The sequence below is a fragment of the Manihot esculenta genome, chromosome 3 (genome assembly GCF_001659605.2).
Source record: "Manihot esculenta cultivar AM560-2 chromosome 3, M.esculenta_v8, whole genome shotgun sequence".
Taxonomy (NCBI): domain Eukaryota; kingdom Viridiplantae; phylum Streptophyta; class Magnoliopsida; order Malpighiales; family Euphorbiaceae; genus Manihot; species Manihot esculenta.
In genome coordinates, this window is record NC_035163.2 from 27,475,469 (window position 1) to 27,488,452 (window position 12,984).

Below are 12,984 nucleotides of genomic sequence, written 5' to 3' on the forward strand. Positions count from 1 at the left end.
AATTATTCATTTAGTTAAAATGCTTATTAAATGATTGATAAGAAGATAATAATATTTAGTAATAATTAACTTACGAATATATTTATTATTAAAATTATTAAAAATAATATTAAATAAAATATAAGATAAATTTAAAATTATTTAAAGATAATATAATAATTTATTTAATTGAATTAATTTTATAATTTATAAACTAATTTGATCCGATAAGACAAATAACTGAATGTAGGAAATTCTTTCCCTGCGCCAATGGAAGGAAAGAGCCGTTACTTTCAAGAAAGTTCAGAAAAACATCAAATTGATATATAAAATTTTAAGTCTTCATAAAGACTTAATCTTAAGCAAAGAAGACCTTAATTTTTATGATATCCTAGTCTGTTCTACTTGAGCAAATATGTCATTTATCTCATGCGATTGGACAAAATCGTAATTAAGTTACATAGCCCGCTCAGAGGAACCCTAACTCATATCTCACTATAAATAATTGTATCGCCACTCATTTCTCACTCTATTGTTTCCACTCGGGCTTCATATTTCTCAATTTTCTTAGCTTGAGGTATGCTCAGTTTATTCCATTTTAGGTTTATCTTCGTTTCTTATAATCAATATCTGAATTATCCATTGATTCCTGGTGACTTTTGGCTGTAATCCGGATGTGTCTGTATGGTTAATTTTCCTTTTATTTTCGTTTTATGGTTTAGCTTTATGTGAATTATGCTTGGATCTTGTTAGATTCGTAGTTCATATGCTGATTCATTGTTGGCTAGTGGATCGATAACTAAGAGATTGGTGCTTTTTTTAAAAAAAATTCGACTGTGTTTGCTTTATTGTTTTTACATAAACAAAAACTTTGAATCCAGTGAACTGATGGGTGTTTCTGGTCTCTAGGATTTGAACTATGTTTTTTTTATTGTTATTTTCTTTTATGCAAACATCGGTTTTGAATGAATTTACTGGTTGTTGGTTTTGTTTCGAGGTAAAATCCGTGAAATCTCTGTTTTTCATCTTCTTTATGGCCTCCCTTTTTGTCTGAAACTAGTTAGTGAATTACTTGCTTTGAATTGTTATTATCATTATTGTTGGAGGTACTAGTTAGGAGTTGCTCATATGGTTTGATTTGGCGAATCTAATAAGATTTTATGCTTTTTTTTAAGAAAAAAATAGTATGAAATATTTGTTGACCCTTCTATGTTTATATTCTTGCTCCTCCATTGTTATTCTTTGAGTATCTTCACTTTTGACTGGGTGGATTTTGTTATTATTAGTCTCTATCAAATCATGTCTATTGCCTGCCTGAAATTTATTACTAATATTATTTATTTTGTGGTTCCCCTGTTAGCTATTTCTTTTTAGCATGTGGATTTCTTTCACCCTACTGATTTCAAATTAATCTAACCTTGCTTTCTTTGCAGATATATTTCAGCGGGAAGCTTAATATTTCATATCAATCTTAGACCTCTATAATGGGTAAAGAGAAGTTTCACATCAACATTGTGGTCATTGGCCATGTCGACTCTGGAAAGTCCACCACTACTGGCCATCTTATTTACAAGCTTGGAGGTATTGACAAGCGTGTGATTGAGAGGTTTGAGAAGGAAGCTGCTGAGATGAACAAGAGGTCATTCAAGTATGCCTGGGTGCTTGACAAGCTCAAGGCTGAGCGTGAACGTGGTATCACCATTGATATTGCTTTGTGGAAGTTTGAGACCACCAAGTACTACTGCACTGTCATTGATGCACCTGGCCATCGTGACTTTATTAAGAACATGATTACTGGTACCTCCCAGGCTGACTGCGCTGTTCTTATCATTGATTCAACCACTGGTGGTTTTGAAGCTGGTATTTCCAAGGATGGTCAAACCCGTGAGCATGCTCTCCTTGCTTTCACCCTTGGTGTAAAGCAAATGATTTGCTGCTGCAACAAGGTAACAATTTATGTTTGTTTTATGATGGTCAATCTTCTTAAAAGAAGGTCCTTGTTGTCAAATTCAAAATCTCAGAATTTTTTTGGGCATTTGTGGACGACTTTGAAGTATCATGGTCGTTCACTTAATTGGAAAATGTTTGTTTGTACTCTACTAAGATGAAAGAGAGAAGTTTATTGCTCGGTGTGAAATTGGAAGTTATTTAAAATAATCTTTTGAGTGTTCGATTGTTTAGCCAATTTTATGCCAATTGTTTCTTAAATGCTTCTTTGTTTCTTTGATTTCAATTTTTCTCTGATGCTGAAATGAAAATTAATATTTTAATCATGCTTTCCGTGATTGATTTTCGGGCTTATTAGCATAATTAATGAGTGGTATTGCATTTTTAGTGTGAAGGCATTTGCCTCCGATGCTTATTGTGCTGATTTTCGGTTTTCTTTCTTTACTGTCTTGGACTGTTATTGTACTTCATGATTTTTAGTCCAGTTTTTGCTTGACATCTAGGTTACTATGCACCTTTATCAAAATCATATTTTCTTCTCATTTGAGTTTCAGAGCATGAATTGAAAATTTTCTTATACTTTTATCTGATAACTCGTGTAATTTTCCTGTGTTGTGTTATGTTTTTGTTTGCAGATGGATGCTACAACCCCCAAGTATTCCAAGGCCAGGTATGATGAAATTGTCAAGGAAGTCTCCTCCTACCTCAAGAAAGTTGGTTACAACCCTGATAAGATTCCATTTGTACCCATCTCTGGGTTTGAAGGTGATAATATGATTGAGAGGTCCACCAACCTTGACTGGTACAAGGGTCCAACACTTCTTGAAGCCCTGGACCAGATCCAGGAGCCCAAGAGGCCCTCTGACAAGCCTCTCCGGCTCCCACTCCAGGATGTTTACAAGATTGGTGGCATTGGAACTGTCCCAGTTGGTCGTGTTGAAACTGGTATCCTGAAGCCTGGTATGGTTGTGACTTTTGGGCCCACTGGACTGACAACTGAAGTCAAGTCCGTTGAGATGCATCACGAGGCTCTCCAGGAGGCACTCCCGGGTGACAATGTCGGGTTCAATGTGAAGAATGTTGCAGTGAAAGATCTTAAGAGAGGTTTTGTGGCATCCAACTCCAAGGATGATCCTGCCAAGGAGGCTGCCAACTTCACATCACAGGTTATCATCATGAACCACCCTGGTCAGATTGGTAACGGATATGCCCCTGTTTTGGACTGCCACACATCCCACATTGCAGTGAAGTTTGCTGAGATCTTGACCAAGATTGATCGTCGATCAGGCAAGGAGTTGGAGAAGGAACCGAAGTTCCTGAAGAACGGTGATGCTGGTTTTGTTAAGATGATTCCCACTAAGCCAATGGTTGTTGAGACCTTCTCCTCGTATCCTCCATTGGGTCGTTTTGCTGTAAGGGACATGCGCCAAACTGTTGCAGTTGGCGTTATCAAGAGCGTTGAGAAGAAGGACCCAAGTGGAGCTAAGGTCACAAAATCTGCTGCCAAGAAGGGAGGAAAGTGAATTGTTCATCTTCATCACACAAATTCTGTTGAGAACATTTTATATAGCTGTTCCTGTTTGTTTAGATGTTTAGTTAATGGTGTGTTGATTTTCCTGGATCCACTGTTTTCCACCCACAATTGGGTGTTGGGCAGGCTGTGGGCAGACTGGATTCATCTTCATGCATTGGATACTTGAGCGTAGTCGACTTCTTTATAGTTTAGTGTTTTTAGATGTTCAGTGCGAGTATTTATTCAAAGTGATTGTTACAATTTTTTTTCTCTGTTTCTCTATCGGCTGGCCTATTAATTTTGAAGTATTGATTGGTCAACGTTTTTTTTAACTAAAAGTTGGATTAATCTCTGTCCAATTTGTTAAATAAACATTATTATATTATTTAAATTTTGTATATTAAATTTGATTTATGTTAACGATAAAACATCCAGCAACTAAAATAGTATCAAACTATAAAATTAAAAATCTCAAAAAATCTATCCTTTTGTTTTGTTTCTTTGATAATAAAATATATCTTTTGTCGTGCGAGGATTGGTTAAGGTTAAATTAAATATTTTTAAAATTATATATTTATTGAACACTTTTAATAATTAATATTTAGTTTAATGGTTATTATTCTATTTTCATATAAATTTGAATTATATTACATTCAATAATTGAAAGTATAAGAAAAAATACATTTGGTTCAAGACTCGGTAGCAAAACCAAGCCAATTTGAGAAATTAATATTATTATCTAAGATTGTAAAAACTAACATTAACGTTAGAATTATTATTATTAATTGAGGCTGGTTTGGTGTTTATCTAATGGATAATTAGAACGGATAATTGTTGTTGATAATATACTAATTATTATATATAAAATAACTAATAAAAACATACATAAATTTATTATTTTAATAAAATTAATATATGAGTTTTTTTAGTGCACAACATACATAATATTTTTTTTAAAAATAAAATTACTTATTATATTAATAAAATTCTATTAAATAAAGAGAGATATTATTTCAAACAGATAGACGATTATACTCGATAGATTCTTTGGCCAAAATATGAGCAGTTAGAGTAGAATTACGACGAATTCATCTAACAAAAATATCAGTTCTAAAGTCTAACAAAAATTTACAATCATTCAAAATCAAACCCTTATATAAGATAATTTGATAAAAATATTTCTTAAATGCCTGTTTAAATTTCTGCATAAAATAATTTGACAAAAATACTTCTCATTTTTTCTCATCTATCGAGCATAAATCATTAAAGTCTCCAAACAAAATCACAGAAAAAAAATTCTACGAAATAAAATTCGAATAAGATTTCAAAACTAACGTCGGCGTTGCGATTTTGGAAATCCATAATAACTAGTAAATCTCAGCTGAACATTATCTTCCGAAACAATTGAATCAATAAAATTTGAAGAAAAGTCAATCACAAAAATAGACCCACGACTCTTCCATATTAACGAAAGACTTCATCTCAATTTTTGTTTATTAACTAAGAAGCAACCATAAAAATAGAAAAAATTACAAAAAAATTCCATACGACAATTAAGAACTTTTGTTTTCATAAAAAATAAAATGTTCGGCTTATAATTAGGAACCAAATCCTTCAATGCAATAACTGTTAGAGAATTACTGTCATAAATCTGCCAATAAGGTCTGCATATTCTGAAAATTGATTGGATTGTATGTAAAAAATATCCCCACTATACATAAATTATAAGTGATGATCGAAATATCTCTAAAACTTTTAATAAGGATAACAATATATTTTTCTTTATCGATAGTCAATTGATGCAAATCGTCATTTATGGAGAAAGAGAAATAAAAGGTTAGGTTTAAATAAGAGAAAAAGGCGAGAATATCAAGTCATAAAGGAACCAAAGAGAAAAACTTAACATGTATAATAATTAAAAATATAATTTTTAAATATAATTATTTTTCTATACGAATGTGTATAATTTTTCTTATATGATAATAAATATTATAATTAATTTAATTATTATTTATAGTATTTTTAATTTATATTTTATGTTTTAAAATTATAAATAATTTACTGATATAAAAATTATAATTAATAAAATATAAAGAGATAATAAAGTAAAATAAAAAATTAAAATAATTGTCGTCTAGATTGGAGTCTCAAATATTATATTAATTTTTGTTGTCAAACGATAATAATTCAAAACATGCAGAATAGTATTATTATTTCGAACTACAACAATAATAATTGAAGAAAAACTGATATTTTTAAACTATATCAATGCATTATTATTAAATTTTAAAGTCTTACTAGAAAAAAAATAATCGGATCTCATATATAAGCTTATATCGAGAGTGCATGATGGAGGAGCATCAAATATATTGCTAATTTTTCATAAGGAGATGATATATTTCCTATTTATTTTGATTATTTGAATTTTAATATATAATTTAAAGATATGCTACAAAATAAGATCTAAAAATTTATTGTTAGCTATATTTATGATGATTTAAAAAAAAAATTATTATGATTTATGAAAGATAATTAACTAGGTAATGCTACAATTAATTATAAATATAAAATTTAGTTAATTTTAAAAATAAATGATTACGTATTTATAAAAATAAAAATAATAAAAATTCTCATTGATAATTGTTAAATTTTATTATAAATAATGGTAAATTATTAAAAGATGTTATTTAATTGCACAAGTTACTTGATATAAACAAAAATTTTCATTTTATTATTAATTAAAAATTATTTAAAAAAAACAATTTCAACATAGATTATTGAATATTTCAAATATTAGTATCACTAAACTCCTTTTATTATACAATATGAAAAATATTTTAAGATATTTAAAATTTTTTATCAATCAAAAGAATTAATAAATTAACATCTTAAAATTAATGTTTATTTAAGTTTAATTTGTATTAATTAGTAAAGCAAAGTATAAAATTAATAACAATAAAATGAATAGGTAATTATCTTTTTTGATAAATTTATTGAATTATAATTTATCAAAATAAAATAATTTTATCTAATATTAATTTTTAATTTATTTTAAAAAAATGATGGTGATGGAAAAATAGAAAAATATGGAAAATAATATAGAAATGATTTTTATTATTCTAACAATCCGAAAATTTATCCTAGCATATTACTTAAATTATTTTGAAATAAATTAAAATTAAATGATTAAAATGAAACAAATATAAAAGATGGACGGCAAATGGTGAAAATTTCCCATTGAAATCTCATTTTATCTGATGCGGTGAGGTCGCTCGCGTTGACTTTAGGTGGGCACCTTGAGCAAATATGTAATTTTATCTCATACAAGTTAGACAAAACCGTAAAATCACGGAGGAACCCTAGCTCATATCTCGCTATAAATAATTGCATTGCCACTCATCCTTCACTCTATCCCGCTTCCATTGCTGCTCCATATCTCCCATTTTTCTTATCTTGAGGTAAATTATTTGATCTTCCATTTTAGTATTGTTTCTTTTTCTTTTCTTATAATCAATATCTGAATTATCCATTGATTTCTGGTGAAATTTTGGCAGTAATCCATAGGTGTTTGTATGGTTTATATGCCTTTTAATTTCGTTTTATCGTTTAGCTTTATGTGAATTATGCTTGGATCTTCTTATGCTGATTTACTGTTGGCTTGTGGATCTGTGTCAAAGAATTGCTGCTTTGTTGTTTTGACATAAAGAATATTCAACACTGTGAACTGACGGGGTATTCCTGATCTCTATGATTTGATTTTTTTTTTTTTTAAATTTCCTTTTCATGCAAACTGCTTCCGTATCGAATGAATTTATTGCTTGTTAGCTTCTTTTCGAGGTGTAAAAATCTGTGGACATCTGTTTTTCCTCTTCTTCATCACCTCCTTTTTTGTCTGAAACTTTTTAGTGAATTACTTTTGCTTTGAATTATTATTGTCATTATTATTATTGTTCTTTGAGGTAGTAGTTGGGATTTGCACATGTGGTTTGATTTGTTGAACCTTATCAGGACTTTATGCTACTTTTTTTTTGTTTTTTTAGTATGAAATTTATCGAGGACCCTGCTAATTATATATTCTTGTTCCTCAATCGTAATTCTTTTAGCATCTTCAGTTTTGAATGAGTTGATTTTGCTATTATTTTTGTGATTTCAGTTTGTCTGTGACAAATGTAGTCTATTGCCTTCCTGATAATTTATTATTATTATTTTCTGTGGTTCCCCTATTAGCTATTTCTTTTTTGCTTGTGGATTTCTGTCACTATACTGAGTTCACATTAATCTAACTCTTCATTCTTTGCAGATATCTTTCAGCTGGAAGCTTAATAATTCATATCAATCGTAGCCCTCTATAATGGGTAAAGAGAAGGTTCACATCAACATTGTGGTCATTGGACATGTCGACTCTGGAAAGTCCACCACCACTGGCCATCTTATTTACAAGCTCGGAGGTATTGACAAGCGTGTTATTGAGAGATTCGAGAAGGAAGCTGCTGAGATGAATAAGAGGTCATTCAAGTATGCCTGGGTTCTTGACAAGCTCAAGGCTGAGCGTGAACGTGGTATCACCATTGATATTGCCTTGTGGAAGTTTGAGACCACCAAGTACTACTGCACTGTCATTGATGCACCTGGCCATCGTGACTTTATTAAGAACATGATTACTGGTACCTCCCAGGCTGACTGCGCTGTTCTTATCATTGATTCAACCACTGGTGGTTTTGAAGCTGGTATTTCCAAGGATGGTCAAACCCGTGAGCATGCTCTCCTTGCTTTCACACTTGGTGTCAAACAAATGATTTGCTGCTGCAACAAGGTAACAATCTGTGTCCATGTTGTTGTTCCCTTGATATGCTCTTAAGGGGCAACCCTATTAGGGTTCAACATTGTTGGGATTTTAGCCTCATTAGTCGTATTTATGGACAAGTTTTAAGTAATGTAAGTTTGCATTATTATTGTTTGTCCCCCACAGATGGATGCTACTACCCCCAAGTACTCCAAGGCCAGGTACGACGAAATTGTCAAGGAGGTCTCCTCATATCTCAAGAAGGTTGGCTACAACCCTGACAAGATTCCTTTTGTGCCCATCTCTGGTTTCGAGGGTGATAACATGATTGAGAGGTCCACCAACCTTGACTGGTACAAGGGCCCAACTCTTCTTGAAGCTTTGGACCAGATTCAGGAGCCCAAGAGGCCCTCAGACAAGCCTCTCCGACTTCCACTTCAGGACGTCTACAAGATTGGTGGCATTGGAACTGTTCCAGTGGGTCGTGTTGAGACTGGAATCCTGAAGCCTGGTATGGTTGTGACTTTTGGACCCACTGGACTGACAACTGAAGTCAAGTCTGTGGAGATGCATCATGAGGCTCTCCAGGAAGCCCTCCCTGGTGATAATGTTGGGTTCAATGTGAAGAACGTTGCTGTGAAGGATCTCAAGAGAGGATTCGTGGCATCAAATTCTAAGGATGATCCTGCCAAGGAGGCTGCCAACTTCACATCACAGGTCATCATCATGAACCATCCTGGTCAGATTGGAAATGGTTATGCTCCAGTGCTAGATTGCCACACCTCTCACATTGCTGTCAAGTTTGCTGAGATCTTGACCAAGATTGATCGCCGATCTGGCAAGGAGCTTGAGAAGGAACCAAAGTTTTTGAAAAATGGTGATGCTGGTTTCGTGAAGATGATTCCAACAAAGCCCATGGTTGTGGAGACTTTCTCCCAGTATCCTCCACTGGGGCGTTTTGCTGTGAGGGACATGCGCCAGACTGTTGCTGTTGGTGTGATCAAGAGTGTCGATAAGAAGGACCCAAGTGGAGCCAAGGTCACCAAGTCTGCTGCCAAGAAGGGAGGGAAGTGAATTCTGCTGTCCAAAAGTTGCATTTATGGGGAGAAAATTATGTGTTCCGAGTACCAGTCTAGGTTTTCGAGATGTTTTTATTGTATTGTGATTTTGACCTTTACTCAGAATTGGGTGCTAGACAGGCGGTGGCATCACTTGTCATATATTCTGAGGTTTTTGTTTTGTTGCACGATTTTGATGTGTTGAGAAAGGAGGTTGGAAACGATATCCTTTTCTGTTTCAGAATTTTAGCCCTACTGTTTCATGCAGGTTATTGTCATATCTGCCCCATGTCCGACAAGTTTCTACAGAAAATACCATCTATTCCGTCAAAATATATTGTTAATTAGTTCTGAGATTCATTCATTGCTGACTGCGTACTAGAAAATAATTCTTGCTATGTCTGTAATCCGTGTGGTTAAATGAGGAAAGAAAATTAAAGATGGTAGATTTTAATTCCTGAAATTGCAATTTTAAGATGTATTTTTAATATAATCAGTTTCTTGGCAAGGATTGTCCATTCTCACTGGCGGAGGCGGCTACTCTCATCCTTGCTCGTTAGCAAGGACGTGGGCTGGAGTTTATAGATAATCTTTTACCTCTTTTAATTTTCGCTGCTCCCCTGCCTCGATTGCCGGGACGTGGGCTGTCTCTCTCCTTTTTGGTTAAGTTTGTAGATAATTTTTTGCCTTTCTTAATTTACAAATGAGCTGGGCTTGAAATATGGGAGTTTTGTTTTGGCTCATTTGGTTCTGTTGCATTCTCCTTTTTCTTATTATTTTTCAAGAGATGGTTTCCATATCTTGTGCATACCTAGAGGAGAGTGGATTTCTTCTTTTCTCTTCTTTATAGTTAGTTTCATTAGATTTGGAGGTTTCAATCTTGGCTTTTGAGACATTAATCTAATGCGATCGTGGAAGGGTGGTCTTCCATTTCTTAGACATTCGATCTCTTTGTCTCCATCCAATCATTGGTTTCTCTTCTTTTTTTTATGGAAGCCTTGTGATGATGCTTTCCTTGTTGTTGTCTTGCTCTTGATGGGCTTATCGGCAGGAGCAATCAGGAGGTTTTAGAAAATAAAGCGGTGCCATGTTTCTGATAGTCGGGTACGGGTGTCAGGTCACCCAATTTTTTAGTCTTTAGGATTGTATTTTTTTTTACTATTATTTGTTTGAATCTTTAAGAACTTTGTACTTGGTTCTCTGTAATAGGTTTCGACCTTCTCTTTTAGTGAATAAATTTCTATCTTGTGATAAAAAAAAGTTAATTAATATAAAAAAGTTTAACGTTTCTGCATATTGGCATTTTAATCAAATTCTTTTAATTTTAATTTAATTGATTCAACTTTTCCGGTTTAATGCAATTTTAATCAATTTATAAAATTTTAAATAATGAGTACATATCTGATTTTACAAATGCTATATATATTTATTTATTTATTTTAAATATATATTAATTTATTTTAATCTCACTCTAATAATTATATTTTTTAATAACTTTAACTTATTATAAAAATTAAATTAAAAGAGATGTGTTTACAACTCTTATAAAAATCACTTTAACTTTATTTTAAACCGATTTGAAAAACATTATTTTTTTAAGGAACCGAGATAAAATCATACTCCATAAAATATTTTTTTTTTTAAAGGAATCCAGATAAAATCATAACCAATGTCATGCGACTTGTAAGTGATTAGCTGTCATCATCCTTTTTTTTCTTTTTCCAAATCTTGAAATAATGAAGGCATTACTAAGTTGTCAAAGTGCTCTCAACCTTTTTGTTGCTTGTCTACTTCCTGCAGGGATAAGAAAACCCTGTGCTATCCATTGTTGTATCAAAGCGTCCTTATCCATCTTACCCCGATCCTCTCTGTTCTTCCCATAGAAAGCAAATCTGCTAAACAATGACCAAGAATCCTTGGGCGATAACTTCCCTAGGAAAGCATGTAAGCAGCTTCCATCATGATTGAAGCTCTCTCATTCCTTGTTGTCACCAAAATTCTACTTCTCAAAGCTGCAGATTTGAGGGAAATTTTTATTGTTTACCAAATTTGAAAGTCATCAGTCCTTACATCATCCAACATACGCAGGAACTTCTTTCCGTTGATACAACTGTGCAGATCAAAGTATGTGTGGATGGAGTATATCAATAGCTTTAATAACCACTCTTACTATCGGCTCATAAAATGGTATCTTTCTTTTTTTCCTTTGTAATGGAATCTAACCTTTCTGTTAAAAAATGAAAAGGAACTCTGATACCATCAATAAAATAAAAACAGAAAAATTAAAAGTTCTGAATAAGTTGGATTTAAAACATAATATAGATATTAAAATTGAAATTAGATATTTAAAAATAAAAAATAAGTATTTAAAATCAGATAGAAATAATTTAGAAAACATAATACTATGAATACAAATTGAAAACTAAGGTATTTTAATGTTTAAAAACAGATGAAAAATTAACATTTCATAACTTTTCAAGTTAGAAAATAGATAAAAATAAAAAAAAATAAAAAACTTGAAAAACCGTCATAAAAACATTAAAACAGACCTCTCAAATATCATTTAAGCTATAATATCATATTAAAAAATCAAAAGTACCTCTAATACTATTATTAAAATAAAAGCATAAAGTTTAAAAGTTTTGAATAACAGGTTCGATTTAAAATAAAAAATACATATTTAGAACTGAAATTAAATATCTAAAAATAGAAAATAGATATCTAAAATAAGACGGTAACATTTTAAAAAACTACAAATCAAAAATTAAGATTTCTGTAGAATATGCAACATTAAAATAAAGATGAGAATGACGAAAATTTAAACTTAGTAAATATATCTCAAAATATGAGATTATCTTGACAAAAGAGAACAAAAGATGAAGAAAATAACAAATATCATTGAAAATAAAAACCGAAAAATACAAATTCTTTTTTCTTTCTTCTTTCTCATTTTTAACAATTTCTAACTGTGATACACCATTTTTATAAAAAAAAATAAGCTTTACAGTGTCGACAAAAACCCACACCCAGAGATAGTTACATTACTTGCACTTTCTACAATACCCTTCATCTCAGTTCCAATATCACGACGCATTACAGCTTGGTTGAAGCAAAAATATGGAGAAGGAAATTAGAAAGGCATACCATCTTGTTGGGAAGGAAAGATTTCTTGCCAATCCTCTCAATTTTGAGTCCATATATCTTGGTATTCCACGCATCTAGCAAGCCATCCAATTCATAAGATATGGCTTTAAGCTATTCTAACCAAACCTTGACACTACTTTCGCTTTTTCTCAGCATCATTGAGCACAACCCAGATTGTAGTAAGCTTTTGAACCTCTTCTTGTCCTCCAAAAAAGGGTCTTCCCTCTTGTTGAATCTCAGCTTCAAGGATAGAAGTCAAATGTTGCAAGACTACTGACACAAGTGCATCCGCCATAACTGGAGTAGAAGGAAAATGAGCAGGCGATTATGAAGTGAAAACTTGTTATCTTCGATGATTTCCACTGGGATAAAGATGATCTATTTTCCTTTCAATTTACATGAGAAAGAAGAGGAGGATTCTCACTCCCTCTTCCCTTTCTTTCTTTTTTTTATTTTCTAATTTTTATTTTATTTTATTTATAATTTGATCCTTTTATGCATTATAAGGCAAGTGAGATATGTTTGTATAGAAAACATGTTTTTAGGAAGAGATGAAAGCA

At 32.0% G+C, this 12,984-nt stretch overlaps 2 protein-coding genes across 2 annotated transcripts; both read left to right on the forward strand.

The window, feature by feature from the left end:
• The first annotated feature begins 403 nt into the window (after positions 1-403).
• On the forward strand, positions 404-3,719 carry LOC110611428 (elongation factor 1-alpha-like). Its single transcript, XM_021751760.2, has 3 exons — positions 404-556; positions 1,413-1,925; positions 2,562-3,719. The coding sequence occupies exons 2-3, from the start codon at positions 1,464-1,466 to the stop codon at positions 3,447-3,449; spliced, it is 1,350 nt and encodes a 449-aa protein (XP_021607452.1). The 5' UTR covers positions 404-556; positions 1,413-1,463; the 3' UTR covers positions 3,450-3,719.
• A 3,021-nt stretch (positions 3,720-6,740) lies between these two features.
• LOC110611272 (elongation factor 1-alpha-like) lies at positions 6,741-9,521 on the forward strand. The gene is made up of 3 exons (XM_021751485.2): positions 6,741-6,897; positions 7,740-8,252; positions 8,409-9,521. Exons 2-3 carry the CDS (start codon positions 7,791-7,793, stop codon positions 9,294-9,296), a joined length of 1,350 nt encoding a protein of 449 aa, XP_021607177.1. The 5' UTR covers positions 6,741-6,897; positions 7,740-7,790; the 3' UTR covers positions 9,297-9,521.
• The last annotated feature ends 3,463 nt before the right edge of the window (positions 9,522-12,984 follow it).